Source organism: Neovison vison, chromosome X (assembly GCF_020171115.1).
Source record: "Neovison vison isolate M4711 chromosome X, ASM_NN_V1, whole genome shotgun sequence".
NCBI classification, from domain to species: Eukaryota; Metazoa; Chordata; class Mammalia; order Carnivora; family Mustelidae; genus Neogale; species Neogale vison.
Genome location: NC_058105.1, coordinates 33,413,598 through 33,428,917, shown reverse-complemented (window position 1 = coordinate 33,428,917; position 15,320 = coordinate 33,413,598). Strand labels below are relative to the sequence as shown.

At 42.4% G+C, this 15,320-nt stretch overlaps 1 protein-coding gene and 1 pseudogene across 1 annotated transcript in view; both read left to right on the top strand.

Annotated features, from left to right (window-relative positions):
* The first annotated feature begins 10,462 nt into the window (after positions 1-10,462).
* Positions 10,463-12,059, top strand: LOC122896537 (annotated as a pseudogene).
* A 583-nt stretch (positions 12,060-12,642) lies between these two features.
* The window catches only part of LUZP4 (leucine zipper protein 4), a 56,799-nt gene continuing 54,121 nt past the window's right edge, over positions 12,643-15,320 (top strand). Inside the window, 1 exon segment of the mRNA XM_044234699.1 lies at positions 12,643-12,684. Coding sequence (XP_044090634.1) covers positions 12,643-12,684 — 42 coding nt within the window.

Here is a 15,320-nt window from a genome sequence, read left to right as displayed (position 1 = left end):
AAGCCTTTCATAAAGATAAAATACAGACTGAGGCAGAGGGCAGAAGAGAATGAAATAAAAATGTGTAGCTGAGATGCTGTCAGAAAATCTCTGATAAATTAAGGCAAAGGCCCATTTGTTTGTGACAGAACCAGTTCTGGAAGTCTACAGATACCTGAAATGTATTTTAAAAAACCGTTTTCCTATCCATCTGATTTGGCAGTGGAGTGCCTCTTAGTGTCCATGGTAACTCCCACAAGAGTGGTTTGGAAATTCATCATTAAAACGCTTGTCCATTAAATGATAATGGGTCAGCAACAGTACCTAGGCAATGTTCAGTGTCCGAACTTCAAAACATGTTTAAATGCTTCTATAGCTTTAGGAACATATTACCAGAGAAATCACTTATAAAACTAGCCAATTTTTGTGATCCACAGCCGTGTGATTTTTCAAGTATTACAAAGTATATAGCTTATGGTTATAGTATAGAAAGGGTAAAAACATGAGAGTATTTGAAAATCTAAAGTAATCTTACAAAATATAAGTAGTACGTATAAGTTGTAATCATAGAAATGTTAATAAATGCATAGGAGAACTTCTATTGATGTCCTCAATTGGCTTTTCTGTTTTGTGTTCTTTATCTTAGAGTAATATAAGGTGGCTGTATTCCTTGAAAATTTTTTATTCATTTATTTATTTTTAAGATTTTATTTATTCATTTGACAGACAGAGATCACAAGTAGGCAGAGAGGCTGGCAGAGACAGAGGAAGGGAAGCAGGCTCCCTGCTGATCAGAGAGCCCAATGATGCGGTGCTTGGTCCCAGGACCCTGAGATCATGACCTGAGCCGAAGGCAGAGACTTTAACCCACAGAGCCACACAGGCGTCCCTAAAATTTTTTTTATTTTTTTTTAAGTGATCTGGGCGTCTGGGTGGCTCAGTCCTTAAGCGTCTGCCTTTGGCTCAGGTCATGATCCTAGAGTTCCCGGATAGAACCCTGCATTGGGGTCCCTGCTAAGTGGGAAGCCTGCTTCTCCCTCTCCCACTCCCTCTGCTTGTGTTCCCTCTCTCACTGTGTTTCCCTCTGTCAAATGAACAAATAAACTCTTAAAAATAAATAAATAAAGAAATTTCTACACCCAAGGTTGGGCTTGAACTCATCACCCGGAGATCAATAGTTGTATGCTCTACCAACTGAACCAGCCAGTCACCCCTAAAGTGACTGTATTTTTGACTTCGAAATTTCTAACATTTTTGGTTATCCTCTCAGCATTAAGAAGCTAACCAAATTGAGGTAAGGCAAAATTTGATGTAGTGGGTTGAGGGACACCTGAGTGGCTCAGTTGTGAAGTGTCTGCCTTGGGCTCAGGTCAGGATCACAGGGTCCTTGGGTCCAGCCATGCATCAGGCTGCCTGCTCAGTGTAGGGGCTGCTTCTCCCTCTCCCTCTACCCTTCCTCCCCTTCCTGCTTGTGTTCTCTCTCTCTCTCTCAAGTAATGGATAAATCTTTTAAAAATGATAATAATAATGTAGTGCATGGTAACTAAAGAAATCTGTCTCTGTTCCTGCTTATAATCCTTCCTTGACAGGTTTCATATTACAATTTGAGAAATTGGATAAATGTGTGTAAATACTTCATTGGCCTGCTTGAAAGCAACTGAACTTTACTCGGTCTGTTAATCAGTGAGTGAAGTCAGTGAGATGTGACTAATCCCAGAGGAACAGCTTTTGACTGTACCTTAGTGTGGGTGAAAGACTTGGCAGAAACGTGGGATGTGTTCAGCTGAAATTAAGAATGTAAAAATGTTAACCTTTTAGTAGTTTGAAATATATTAAATATATATATGTATATACATATATATATATATTCTAAATAAAGCTCTCCATGTGAATTGTATTCAGTCAACAAAACTATAGGCTCCAAATACAATATACCTCCAGAATTTTTAGATGAGGTCAGGAATGTTATGGTTTGAATGGAAAAATTAAAAGAATCAAAACTAGGGGCGCCTTCGGCTCAGGTCATGATCCCAGGGTACTGGGATCGAGCCCTGCATTGGGCTCCTGGCTTGCTCGGTGGGAAGCTGGCTTCTCTTTCTTCCACTCCCCCTGTTTGTGTTCCCTCTCTCACTGTGTCTCTGTCAAACAAATAAATAAAATATTTTTTTGTTGTTGTTGTGTTTTGTTTTGTTTTTAAATTTTTATTAGATTTTATTTATTTATTTGACAGAGAGAGATCACAAGTAGGCAGAGGCAGGCAGAGAGAGTGGGGGAAGCAGGCTCCCTGCTGAGCAGAAAGCCCAAAGCTGTGCTCAATCCCCACATTGGTTAAGACACCGCCTAAGCAGCCAGCTAGACTTTTGCTGTGTCATCTTATGTAAAACATGGATATGCTTGAATTGATGTTCTGCTCTTGAGAATAGACTTCTGTTAACTCCATTCAAGAAAAATATTCCTGGTGCCTGGGTGGCTCAGTGGGTTAAAGCCTCTGCCTAAGGCTCAGGTCATGATCCTAGGGTTCTGGGATCAAGCCCCGAATTGGGCTCTCTGCTCCGTGGGGAGCCTGCTTCCTCCTCTCTCTGTGCCTGCCTCTCTGCCTACTTGTGATCTCTGTCAAATAAATAAATAGAATCTTAAGAAAAGAAAAATATTCCTTATTTTCAAAAAGCATTGAAGAAATTACAAGTACCCTACACAGGTAGAGCCATTATGAAGGCAGTAAGGAAGTTCCTCAAAAACTAAAAAAATAGAATGACCATATGACCCAGCAATTCTTCATCTGGGTTACCATCCAAAGGAAATGAGGGACACCTGGGTGGCTCAGTCAGCTGAGCATCCAGCTCTTGGTTTTTGGCTCAGGTCATGATCTTAAGCACCGTGTCAGGCTCCATGCTCAGTTCAGGGTCTGCTTCAATTATTCCAAATCCAACCTCTTAGCACTATCTTGTTCCAAATTATTACCATCTCTCACCTGGATTATAGCAAAAGCACGCCACTGATCTCCCTATTTTCTGCCTCCATTCTTCCCCTCTACAATCTTTTCTCAACACAGCAGCCAGAGTCAAATCCCCACCTTACTCTTCTGCTCAAAACTCTACAACTGGTTTCCCTTCTTAGTCACATAAACAAAACAAAAATTTTATGATACCTCCTTCACAGCCATACACAATCTCCCACTTACCATTCCACATTCTCCCACACAAACGGAATGAACTGGGGTAGTGACACCTAGCAGGATATATGTACCAGCCCCAAATATGCCTCTTTTTGACATAACAATTATTTTGACCTGATTATTTGGAGAAAGAGCAGACACTGCAGAAGCTCTAAAAACAGAGTAGAGATTACCCTTTTGTAAGAGAAATTTACATTTATACAGGAAATCTCCATTTGCAAAGGTGTCTTCTTCTCCATACTAGGAAGTTAAGAATTACTAAATCACAAGAGAATCTAGTCCTGCAGAAGGCTCTCACTTAAATCTGCATAATCCTTTGTTTACTGGGATTTTTTCTGGAGTAACATCTCATAACTGGTCTCCCTCCCACCCCGACATTTTTCTTTTGTCTTTAGCTGACAAGGGTATTTAAGGTGATGACTTGAGCCATTTTAAGGAGTTATTCAGTTTTTCTGGGTATCTCTGTGTGTACATGAAGCACCCTTGTTGATAAAGTTCTGTTTTTATTTCATTATTTATTATCTATTTTATTATAGGAGATTTCCACCAAGAACCTAGAAGGGTGAAGGGAAAATTATTCTTCCTCTCCTTATAGTTGTAAATAATCCTCCAGTTTTTAGGGGAAAGGGGAAGCCTGTTGGAAGTCTTAGCCGGTGAGATGAATTGCTAATATTTTGCTATGTTCTAATGACAATATCCTCATTTACCAGCTAGGAAGTACTGTTATTAGAGTATGTGCACAAATAGCACTAAACATGCTCCCGTAGAACAATGAGTCATGAAAGTTAAGCAAAAGCTACATCTGAAAAGCAAGCATTGGCTATTATCAAAACCAAAGAGTAAGTCCAAGGGACCTTAAAGCTAAGTTCGGAAGCTGGAGGTGAAGGTGTTCATTTGATATTTTTTTAAAGGCATTGCGGTTCCTTTGTGTTTTACTTGTTTCCGTGTTCTGACATATGAAAACCAGAAGATGCTGCATCTTTTTAAAAACATGAGTTTGAAAAATAAATAAATAAATAAAAACACGAGTTTGGGACGCAAGGCTGCAATTATGGCAAACCCTGTTTGTATTAAAAATGAGGACAAATGGTGAGTGTTACTTAACAAAAGTACTTGTACATGAATAGATTTTTCAGTGGAATGTTTAATGAAAGAAAGAAGATAATTGTGGATTATTATTCTGTGGTATTTTGTATAATAGTAGAGAGAATACAAAATGTTCCCTTCTATTCATTTGCAGAAGGTTCTTAACAAACAAAGAATGCATGTATTCCTAAGAAAACTTCAGAGTTTTAATTACGCCTAAGTATATAGCTGGTAATGCTTCAGTGAAAGTAGGTAATTTATCTGAATATCTGAATGCAGGGGAGCAACGAACAGGATTTAGGACAGAAAATGAAGCGGTCATTAATGAGGGGTGTAGATCTTTTACAGAATGCATTATTTTACCCAAAAAACATAAGGTATTTGATATCACAGTCCAAAACATGGCAGAATTGAAAAATGTTTTCCCTATTAAAAAAAAATTTGCTTCTTCAAATTTGGGGGGAAAGAAATTTTTAAAATACCATGTCTCATAGGTAGCTTCAGGGATACTAAATTATGAAGCCTGAACCAAAATGCTCAGGAAATATAATGTCTAGACCAAGTCAATTTTTTGACAAAAATGCAGCTAAATTTATTTTTGTTCAAGTTTCCGCTGAATAAAAATATTCTAAAGAACATTGCTCCTGGGGCACCTGGGTGACTCAGTGGGTTAAAGCTTCTGCACTGGGCTCTGGTCATGATCCCAGGATCCTGGGATCAAGTCCTGCATAGGGCTCCCTGCTCAGCCAGAAGCCTGCTTCTCTCTCTCTCTCCTGCTTCCCAACCCCCCCCCCCGCCTGCTTCTCTGCTTACTTGTGATCTCTGTCTGTCAAATAAATAAATAAAATTTAAAAATAAAAAAGAAAGAAAATTGCTCTCCTTTGTTGAATTAGTAAAACCAAATTCAGTTGAATTATATTAATAAAAATAGTGCTTTTTCCATGCTTGAACATGTGGTACATTTTTGGATTACCATTTTGAACAACGATGACTCCCCAACAGTCTAGATCTAGAAGATGAATTTGTGTGTTCATCTGCATTGTTGTTTTCTTTTTAAAGATTATTTATTTATTTATTTGACAGACAGAGATCACAAGTAGGCAGAGAGGCAGGAAGAGAGAGAAGAGAGGGAAGCAGGCTCCCTGCTGAGCAGAAAGCCACATGCAGGGCTAGATCCCAGGACCCTGAGATCGTGACCTGAGTTGAAGACAGAGGCTTAACCCACTGAGCCACCCAGGGGCCCCTTTACCTGCATTGTTAACAAATAGAAATAAAAATCTTGGGGCACCTGGGTGGCTCAGTGGGTTAAGCCTCTGCCTTCAGCTCAGGTCATGATCTCAGGGTCCTAGGATTGAGGCCCACATCGGGCTCTCTGCTCAGCAGGGAGCCTGCTTCCCTTCCCCTCTCTCTCTCTGCCTACTTGTGTTCTCTCTCTCTCTCTCTGTCAAATAAATAAATAATTTTTTAAAAAAATCTTTGCTACCAGGTTTATTGCGATGTTTCATTTTTCTATTCCAAGTGGAAGACAACAAAATACCCTGATTTTTCCACTGGAAGCTGTCCTTAAGTAGATAAAGAGAATGTCAGGGTTTCCACATATAAAGTGGATTGACAGAAAAGAGTTCGAATATTTCATACTTTAACATTTTTATCCTTTTTCTCACTTTCCAAACTCAGCTTTGTGCATTTTCTGCATGCAGCTCTGACAGAAGCTATGAAGCTCTAGTTGTTGGTGCAGGTCAGGCTACATGCGGAGCCCTAAACAATTCACCAGCTGTGTATCACAGTGTGTGAGCACAAGGTGGGTCTGCAACAAACTATTCCTATTCATTGTATGGGAAAGATGAGAGTCCAAAAAAGAAAAGAAAAGGAAACGCATATTCGCATATTTCTATGGACTCTACTCTAGGAAGGACCTCAATTACATACATCTCTTCTCTCTGTCAGAGCTTAAATAATGGAACTCAGGAACCTGCAATCCTAATGAGAAAAAAAGACTGGGGTGGGGGAAGAGAGGCACTGTGTCCAATGTAGTGGAAAGAGAAAAGAAGCAAAGACAATAAGGGCTTTAAACAGATGAGAACATGGGAAGCATATTGCTTGTGGAAAACCTTTTCAGGAATTTGTGAATTGATCTAGCAAATATAATTATGAGAAGTCTATTTTCAATGTCACAGAATAAAATACAAGGGATAAGAAAAACAACAAGCTTAGCTGATTGTTTGCCCAATTTCATTTTTTGGATACATTTCTTTTCACCTCCCATTTATTTGAGGGTAGGTACTTCAAAATGGTAGCAGAATTATCTGCAATTTAAACTTCTTAACACTATTTCTAAATTTTAAGATGGTCTAGGTGTGTCTTGACAATTAAAAAATAAAAATATAATACCCCGCCACCTTCTTCTGCCATCGATTCCCTGGTAGACGATGTAACGTGACTCAGAAAACTAATTCTCTTGTTTTCCTCTGCCAACTCCTAGCTATGTGTTGTGAGACAAAAAGCTAACCTCACTGGAGCTAGGTGTCTTTATCTCTAAATAACAGGTTTGGACTGAACCATACTAAGGGTTCTTGTTCCATTGTAAAATTCTGTTCCTTTTAAGAATTACTATTTCTATTTTTGAGCTGGGCCTGCTTAGTATAGAACAAAAGAGAGATCTAGAAGGAAAGAAGTTAAAATAAACAGTTCAGGACAGAAAAAAAAATATTTAGATTTGTATTATCAAATACACAGAAAAGACATAATTTCTTGAACTTCCATTCATTTTGTAGTGTATGACTACATTATTTTGTAATGCAATTAATAAAATTCACAATGCCTCCGTTTTGAGGAAAATAAATTTTTTTCTACCAAAAGGGCACTTCTTTTATAAGCACGAAACACTGTTTAAAAAAAAAAAAACAAAAAAACACTTAGATGGCAAATGTGATGGTTATCAGAAGCAACATTTGAGGCACAATTGCTATTCCATGTTCCCAGTGTCACCAGCTAGATCCCAAGACCTAAACTTTACTGCCTACCTGCTTAGATTCACTGACATTTGTCCCACATTTTTTCCTTAAGTTCTTTCTGGCAGCTTATCTCTTAACTCAGACAAATGAAAATTGAAACCCCACCTCAAACACAGCAACTGCCCTGACAAGAACTCTACCCTGTCCGGTCCAGTAGGAACATAAAACCCCCAACCACCATGACTTGCACCTGTACAGGTGGACCATGGAGTGACATCCAGAATGACTGACAATTACCTTTACATCATTATAATACTAAAATCTCCACCCAAGGAGGAGCACAAGCTTCATTTACATAACATACAATGTATGCGTAGCCATGTTTCCTTAAGGTACATGCATGACCTTATACCTACCTTACCTGTAATGATGAGGGTCCCTTTTTGTCAGATAATCTCTATACCCAATGTGGGGCTTGAACTTAGGACCCCAAGATCAAGAGTTGCATGCTCGGGCACCTGGGTGGCTCAGTGGGTTAAGCCTCTGCCTTCTGCTCAGGTCATGATCTCAGGGTCCTGGGATCAAGGCCCGCACTGGACTCTCTGCTCAGCAGGAAGCCTGCTTCCCACCCACCCCCCGCCTCTCTGCCTACTTGTCATCTCGCTCTCTCTGTGTCAAATGAATAAATAAAATATTAAAAAAAAAAAAAAAGAGTTGCATGCTCTACCAACTGAGCTAGCCAGGTGCCCCCCAAGGATCCCTTTTTAAAAATATTCATTCTGGGGCACCTGGGGTGGCTCAGTCAGTTAAGCATCTGCCTTTGGCTCAGGTCATGATCTCAGGATCCTGGGATTGAGCCCTACGTCCGGTTCCCTCTTCCATTAGTAGTCACCTTCTCCCTCTGTCTCTGCCTCTTCCTCCTGCTCATTTTTTCTCTCTCTCTTTGTCTCAAAGAAACAAAATCTTAAAAAAATTTCATCCTAACCCTAAACAAAAAGAACCTATCCACCCTTGCTTAGGAAGTGACAGGTTTGAAAGTCGTTCCCTCTGATCTCCTTATTTGCTGCAAGTAAAGTTTCCTTTGTGCTACAACCTACCTGGTGTAATTTCTGTATATGTGACTCAAGGAGGGAAATCAACATTAGTATAGTTACACTAGCAAAAGGGGATTTTTTAAGTCACATGCTAAGAAAGTTTCATATTCTTGGGACACCTGGGTGATGCAGTGGGTTAAGCGTCGGACTCTTGATTTTGGACAAGGTCCTGATCTCAGGATAATGAGATCCAGCCCGGAGTCAGGCTCCAAGGTCAGAGCAGTCTGCTTAAGATTCTCTGCTGTTCCCTCTGCCCCCCCACCACATACGTGTGCATGTATGCGTGCCTGTGCTCACTCTCTCTCTCCTCTCTCTCTCTCTCTCTCGCTCAAATAAATAAATAAGTCTTTAAAAAAGAAAAGAAAGCATCATACTCTTCAGGGCATCTATTAAGTATCTGCCTTCAGCTCAGGTCATGATCCTGGGGTCATGGGATCCAGTCCAGATTCTGGCTCCCGGCTCAGGGGAGAGTCTGCTTCTCCCTCCACCTCTCAACCCCCCATCGTAAGGGTGCTCTCTCTCATAAAAATAAATAAATAAAATGTTTTTTTTTTTAAAGGAAAAGAGAGCTTCATACTCTGCAGTTATGATATCTAGTTAATACCACGGGATACATTTGTTAGTGTCTCTATAAAAGCCATTATGTCATCTAAAGACAAGTCGATGCTTTATTTCTCTTGAATTCCAGGGTCTAAAAGTAAACACTCATTTACATTCATAAAAATGAATAATGTCAAAAGGAATAAGTTGAATAAATTATTTTTCCTTCTTTTTACATTTTTTTTAAAGATTTTATTTATTCATTTGACAGAGAGAAATCACAAGTAGATGGAGAGGCAGGCAGAGAGAGAGAGAGGGAAGCAGGCTCCCCGCCGAGAAGAGAGCCCGATGTGGGACTCGATCCCAGGACCCTGAGATCATGACCTGAGCCAGTGGGTTAAGGCAGCGGCTTAACCCACTGAGCCACTCAGGCGCCCCTTCTTTTTACTTTTAAATTTATTTCTTTGACAGAGAGAGGGGCAGTGAGAGAGGGAACACAAGCAGAAGGAGTGGGAGAGGGAGAAGCAGACTCCCCGCAGAGCAGGGAGCAGGATGCGGGGCTTGATCCCAGGACCCCTGGATCATGACCTGAGCTGAAGGCAGACATTTAACAACTGAGCCACCCAGGCTCCTGTAAATAAATTATTTTTTCTAACATAAGATTGAAGGTAACAAAAGTAACACATATATTTGAAATAATGGTAACCTAGGGGCGTCTGGGCGGCTCAGTGGCTTAAATAAAGCCTCTGCCTTTGGCTCAGGTCATGATCCCAGAGTCCTGGGATCAGTCCGTGTGGGGCTCTCTGCTCAGCAGGGAGCCTGCTTCTCTCCTCCAACCCCTGCCTGCCTCTCTGCCTACTTGTGATCTTTGTCTGTCAAGTAAATAAATAAAATCTTAAAAAAAGAAAAAGAAAAAGAAATAATGGTAATCTAATTAAATTGTCTTCAAGATTTTAATGAATTTTTTTAAGAAAAAATTTTTAAGGTTTTATTTATTCATGTAACAGAGAGGGAGAGTACAAAGCAGGGAGAGCAACTGGAGGAGTGAGAGGGAGAAGCAAGCTCTCCGCTGAGCCAGGAGCCAGATGTGGGACTCGATCCCAGGACCCTAGGATCACAACCTGAGCAGAAAGCAGCCGCTTAACAAACTGAACCATCCAGGTGTCCCGATTTTAATGAATTTTTAAATAAAGAAAAACAACTAATAAATAACTCCCTAGAAAGTGTCATTTTCTAACAATTAAACTTTTAAAAGATAAATAAAGAATAAAGATTAAACTTAAAGAGTTTTTTTGTACTTTTAGTTGAAGTATACGTAACATATAATATTAGTTTCAGAAGTACAACACAGTGATTTGACAATTACGCACATTATGATATGCATGCCATGATAAGTATAGTTACCATCTGTCACCACCCAGTTATTAAACTATTATTTTAAAAAGATTTTATTTATTTATTTGAGAGAGGGTGGGGAGGGGCAGAGGAAGAAGGAGAGAATCTCAAGCAGACTATGCATTTAGCATGGAGCCTGGGGGAAGTAGGGAGAGCAGCCTCTTGGCAGTTCCTCGAGTCCCAGCACAGACGTGGAAGCCTGAGGACTGTCGAAAGTACAGTTAAATCCTGGTCCCTCCATGCAGGTGCCACAGGATGGAGAGGAATTGCCGGCCAACCCCAGTCCCATGGCCCCCTGTCCCATCAGAAGGCTGGGGTCCTCCTTTCAGCAACATGGGGACTTCTTGGTTCTTGTCCCTGGTTCCATGGGGGCCACCCAGTGATCTCCGGCTGCTGGCAGGGCTCAGCCTTATCCTTTGAGATACTCTGTGTGGCCCTGCATCCCCAACCAGGCCAGCCCACAGTCCTCTTTCAGTTGGAGGATGAGTGTTTCCCAAGTTTGCCCTCCGTGGATCTCACCCATGTGACCAGTCAGCATCCACAGTCCCAGGCCATAGGGGCTGGGGCTTTCCAGGCCTGTGATACAGCCAGGACCTATTTGATGCAGTTTTAGTGAGGACACCCTCCCAGACAACCCAGCTCAGATAGAGCTGCCCAGGCCTAGAAAGTGGAGTGGCAGTCAGCCCAGATGTTTGGAGCACATGGGGCCATCAAGAAAAGACCACTCTGGACCAGGAGTCTTAGCTGTGCCCATGTGTGCCCTCCCTCTTAAGGGGTCCACTGCTGACAGCCACAGGGCCTCCGATGGGCAGCTTCATGCCAAGACACTCACCAAGCCACTTCGAACATACTCAGTGGTGCAGTGTGGTGATGTAGATGCCCCCAATCATACTGTGACCTGGTGTCTCCAGTGCCTGGTGCCCAAGGAACACTGCTCAGCCATAGCGGCCAAGAAACAGAGGCCCCATGGTGGGAAGTCAATGAGGAAGAGGACGAAGAGAAGAGAAATTCTGCAAGACCACAGGCTGAGGTCTCTTTCTGACCCCCTAACAACTTCCTCTTGCCTGCTGGGCCCCCAAAATTGGCCCCCAGAACCCAATGACCTGTGCCTGGAACTCCATTCTGGGAGGAACACCCTCTACCTATTATTGGTGGGCTGCCAGACTACAGTCCCTCTAGGAGGGACCACAAGGGTCACCTCTGACCTGGAGCTGCTCACTCTTCCCCATGGGCATGACTGGGAGTTGGAACTTCTAGAGAGACACGATGTGCTGGCGCTGGCCCTGCTGGGGGTCCGCGGCCACTGGAGGAGTTCTCGGCCACACTGCGGTGCCTGGTGGAACCAGTGCTGTTGTTGCAGCAGGGGTGGCCGGGGATCTGCCTGGACTGGCCACAGTCACGGGCGCCTTGTTCATTCCCCAGGTGGCCCAGTCAATCGCCCATAGCGGCGCCAGCTCCAAAGGAGTCACACAGAAGCTTCAAAAGCCTCGGAGAAGGAGGTGAAGATGGTGATGTGGGCATTCTATGAGGGCGGCTGACCCTGCCACCGGGGGCAAGGTGGCATTGCAGCACACGTGGCACCTGCAGTGCGCCTGCTGGAGAGTGGGGAACTCCAGAGGCCCCCAGAGGAGAGCTGCGGGTAGCCGCTGCACAACCAGCACCCTGCGCGTCACATGACCCTGCCTGCCTTTGTCCAAGTTCTGAGAGCCCGCAGCCAGGTCCTGAGAGAGGATGCTCTGGGGAGGCCAAGACGTGGGGGCACCACAGGCTGCGCCTCTTGAGCAGTGCCAGCGTGTCCTCAGTGTCTTTTTGCAGCATCTGGAGCCTAATGATTGAAAGCACAGGCCTCCTTTTTTCACACTGGGACACCCAGGCTTGGGCAAACCCTGGCTGACACCAAGGAAGTCACCCCAAGCCACTTACACAGCCAATCATGGGGGGAGCCCACATTCTGCCTCACACAATGGGGGGCATATTTGCAGAAAGCCATCCTGCTCCCAAAAAATGTACATGTAGGGTAGGGTGAGGAACAGCTTCCTCCCCCACACCAGGTGATCCAGGTGTCTGGGGGTTCTGGATGCCCTATTCCACCCCTCCAACCCCACACAAGTATCCTACAAATAGTGAATATAAGTTTTTTGTTTTGTTTTGTTTTTTAGGATTTTATTTATTTATTCATCAGACAGAGATCACAGGTAGGCAGAGAGGCAGGCAGAGAGAGAGGAGGAAGCAGAATCCCCACAGAGCAGAGAGCCCGATGTGGGGCTTGATCCCAGAATCCTGGGATCATGACCTGAGCCAAAGGCAGAGGCTTTAACTGCTGAACCACCCAGGTGCCCCATAAGGGTTTTAATAGAAAAGAGAACTCGTAGATCCCTTACTCAGAAACCAGAGTCCACATACTTTTTAAAAAGTCTACATGACTTCTAGCAAATGCTTTGTACCTGCCTTCATCGTAAAAGTAAGGCTGTGGGGGTGCCTGGGTGGCTTGGTGGTTGAGCGTGGGTCTCGTGAATTGGCTGAGGTCATGATCTCAGGGTCCTGGGAGCCAGCCTGGCCTTGGGCTCCCCACCCAGTAGGGAGTCTGCTTAAGATTCTTTCCCTCTGTCCCTCCCTCCCCTTCTGTGAATGAGTGCTCACTCTCTTTCAAATAAATAAATAAATCTTAAAAAACAAAAACAAAACAAAAAGAAAAACAAACCCACAATGGGGCGCCTGGGTGGCTTAGTCAGTTAAGGGTCTGCCTTTATTGACAGACAGAGATCACAAGAAGGCAGAGAAGCAGGCAGAGAAAGAGAGAGAGAGAAGCAGACTGCCCGCTGAGCAGAAAGCCCGATGCAGGGCTCCATCCCAGGACCCTGAGATCATGACCTGAGCCGAAGGCAGAGGCTTAACCCACTGAGCCACCCAGGCGCCCCTGTATCATATATTTCTTTAAGCATTTGCCGGTTAACAAATGTTGTACTTGTTTACAGTTTCCCTACCATGCAACCAAAAAAACCAAAAACAAAACAAAGGTTTCTTTAAAGTTCCTGAAATATCTGTGTATTTGTCTATGTATGTGTACATGAGTATTTCAATTTTTTATTGAAGTATAATTGACATATGATGTTATATTAGTCTCAGGTGTACAACATATTCATTATATGGCTTATATGGCTTGGTCAGTTAAGTGTCTGCCTTCGGCTCAGGTCATAATCCCAGGGTCCCGGGATCGAGCCCCACATCGTTCTCCCTGCTCATACATTACTCAGTGCTTACCATAAATATAGTCACTGTCACTATACAACATTAATACAGTATTATTAACTATATTTTCTATGCTGTACCTTTTTTAAAAGATTTTATTTAACTTTTTTGGAAAGATTTTATTTATGTGACAGGGAGAGAGACAGTAAGAGAGGGAACACAAGCAGGGGGAGTGGGAGATGGAGAAGCAGGCTTCCTGCTGAGCAAGGAGCCTGATGCAGGGCTGGATCCCAGGAGCCCGGGATCATGACCTGAGCCAAAGGCAGAAGCTTTAACCCACTGAGCCACCCAGGCAACCCTAAAGAGGAGTCTTTAAATATGCATAGTGTTTCAGATTTCCAAGATGAAAAACTCACAAATATGGAGGATTTTTGCACAGCAATGTGAATATATTTGCCACTACTGAACTGTGTACTTAAAAATGATCAAGATGGTAAATTTTATGTTAAATGTTTTTACTAGGTAGATCATTTACATTTCTAAGTCAATTAATGTTTTTACAACTTCTCTCTTATTAAAAAAATGAAATAGAAGGTGATCTCTAAAATATTATTATTTTTTCGTATAAAGAATATGCCATTATGTAAATCTTCAAACAATTATTCTACCGACAAAGAAAAGCATCACACATTTAAATTGATGAGTATATTTCCCTGAAAACATATAAACACAGTAATGTTGCCTTTTTAGAAGGTAAAGAAGGCACCTAGGTGGCTCATTTGGTTAAGCAACTGTTTTTAGTTCAGGTCATGCTCTGGGATTGAGTCCCACATGGGGCTTCCCCTGCTCTGTGGGGAGCCTGCTTCTCCCTCTCCTTTTGCCTGCTACTCCCCCAACTTGTGCTCTACGAAGTAAATAAAATCTTAAAAAAAAAAAAGAGGGGCGCCTGGGAGACTCAGTGGTTTAAGCCTCTGCCTTCCGCTCAGGTCATGATCTCAGGGTCCTGGGATCGAGCCCCGCATTGAGCTCTCTGCTCAGCAGGGAACCTGTTTCCCCCTCTCTCTCTGCCTGCCTCTCTGCCTACTTGTGATCTCTCTTTCTCTCTGTCAAATAAATATAATCTTTTTATAAAACTAGAAGGTAAACAAGGTGAAATTGATAAAGATCTGAGGATCTGGTAGGAGAATAGTTGTGATATTCAATTTGGGTATTATATAAAGTCTATTTAATAAGAATAAAGATCAGTTCAAACTCAAATAATTTCTAATGTGTATCAGAAAAATCACAGATTATTCATCTTTTCACTACTTTACAGATAACTGGTGTTTATGTAAGATGGGGATACTAAAGGAAGTGGACAAAGAATAGCAAACGTAATATATTAGTTTCCAGCGTTTTAGAGGCAATTAAATGAATATAAAAGGACTCTAGTAACATGATAGACCAAATGTCAATATCCATAACATTTAGAGAGCTCCTCAGTCAAATGTTATAAATATCCTCATTGAAAAACAAGCACGTCACACGAAGTGTACTTCGCAAAGGAGAAGTAGCAAATAACCAGTAGACATGAACTAAAAAATCAGCCTCAATAGCAATTAAAAATTAAATGATTTTTTCCTTTGTTTTTTAAGTAGACCCCACACCTAATGTGAGGCTCGAACTCACAGCCCTGAGAATGAGTGAGCCAGGTGCCCCCAAAATAAAATATTATCTTGCAAATATTATTTCAGCTTTGTCTGTCTTGTTGACAGGAATTTGTTGTAAAATTCTTACTCTTGGAATGCCTGCGTGGCTCAGTCAGTTAAGTGGGTGACTCGATTTCAGCTTAGGTCATGATCTCAGGATTGTGAGAGTGAGACCCATGTTTAGCCCATGCTCTTGCTTAGCTTGGAGGGAAGAGGGGTG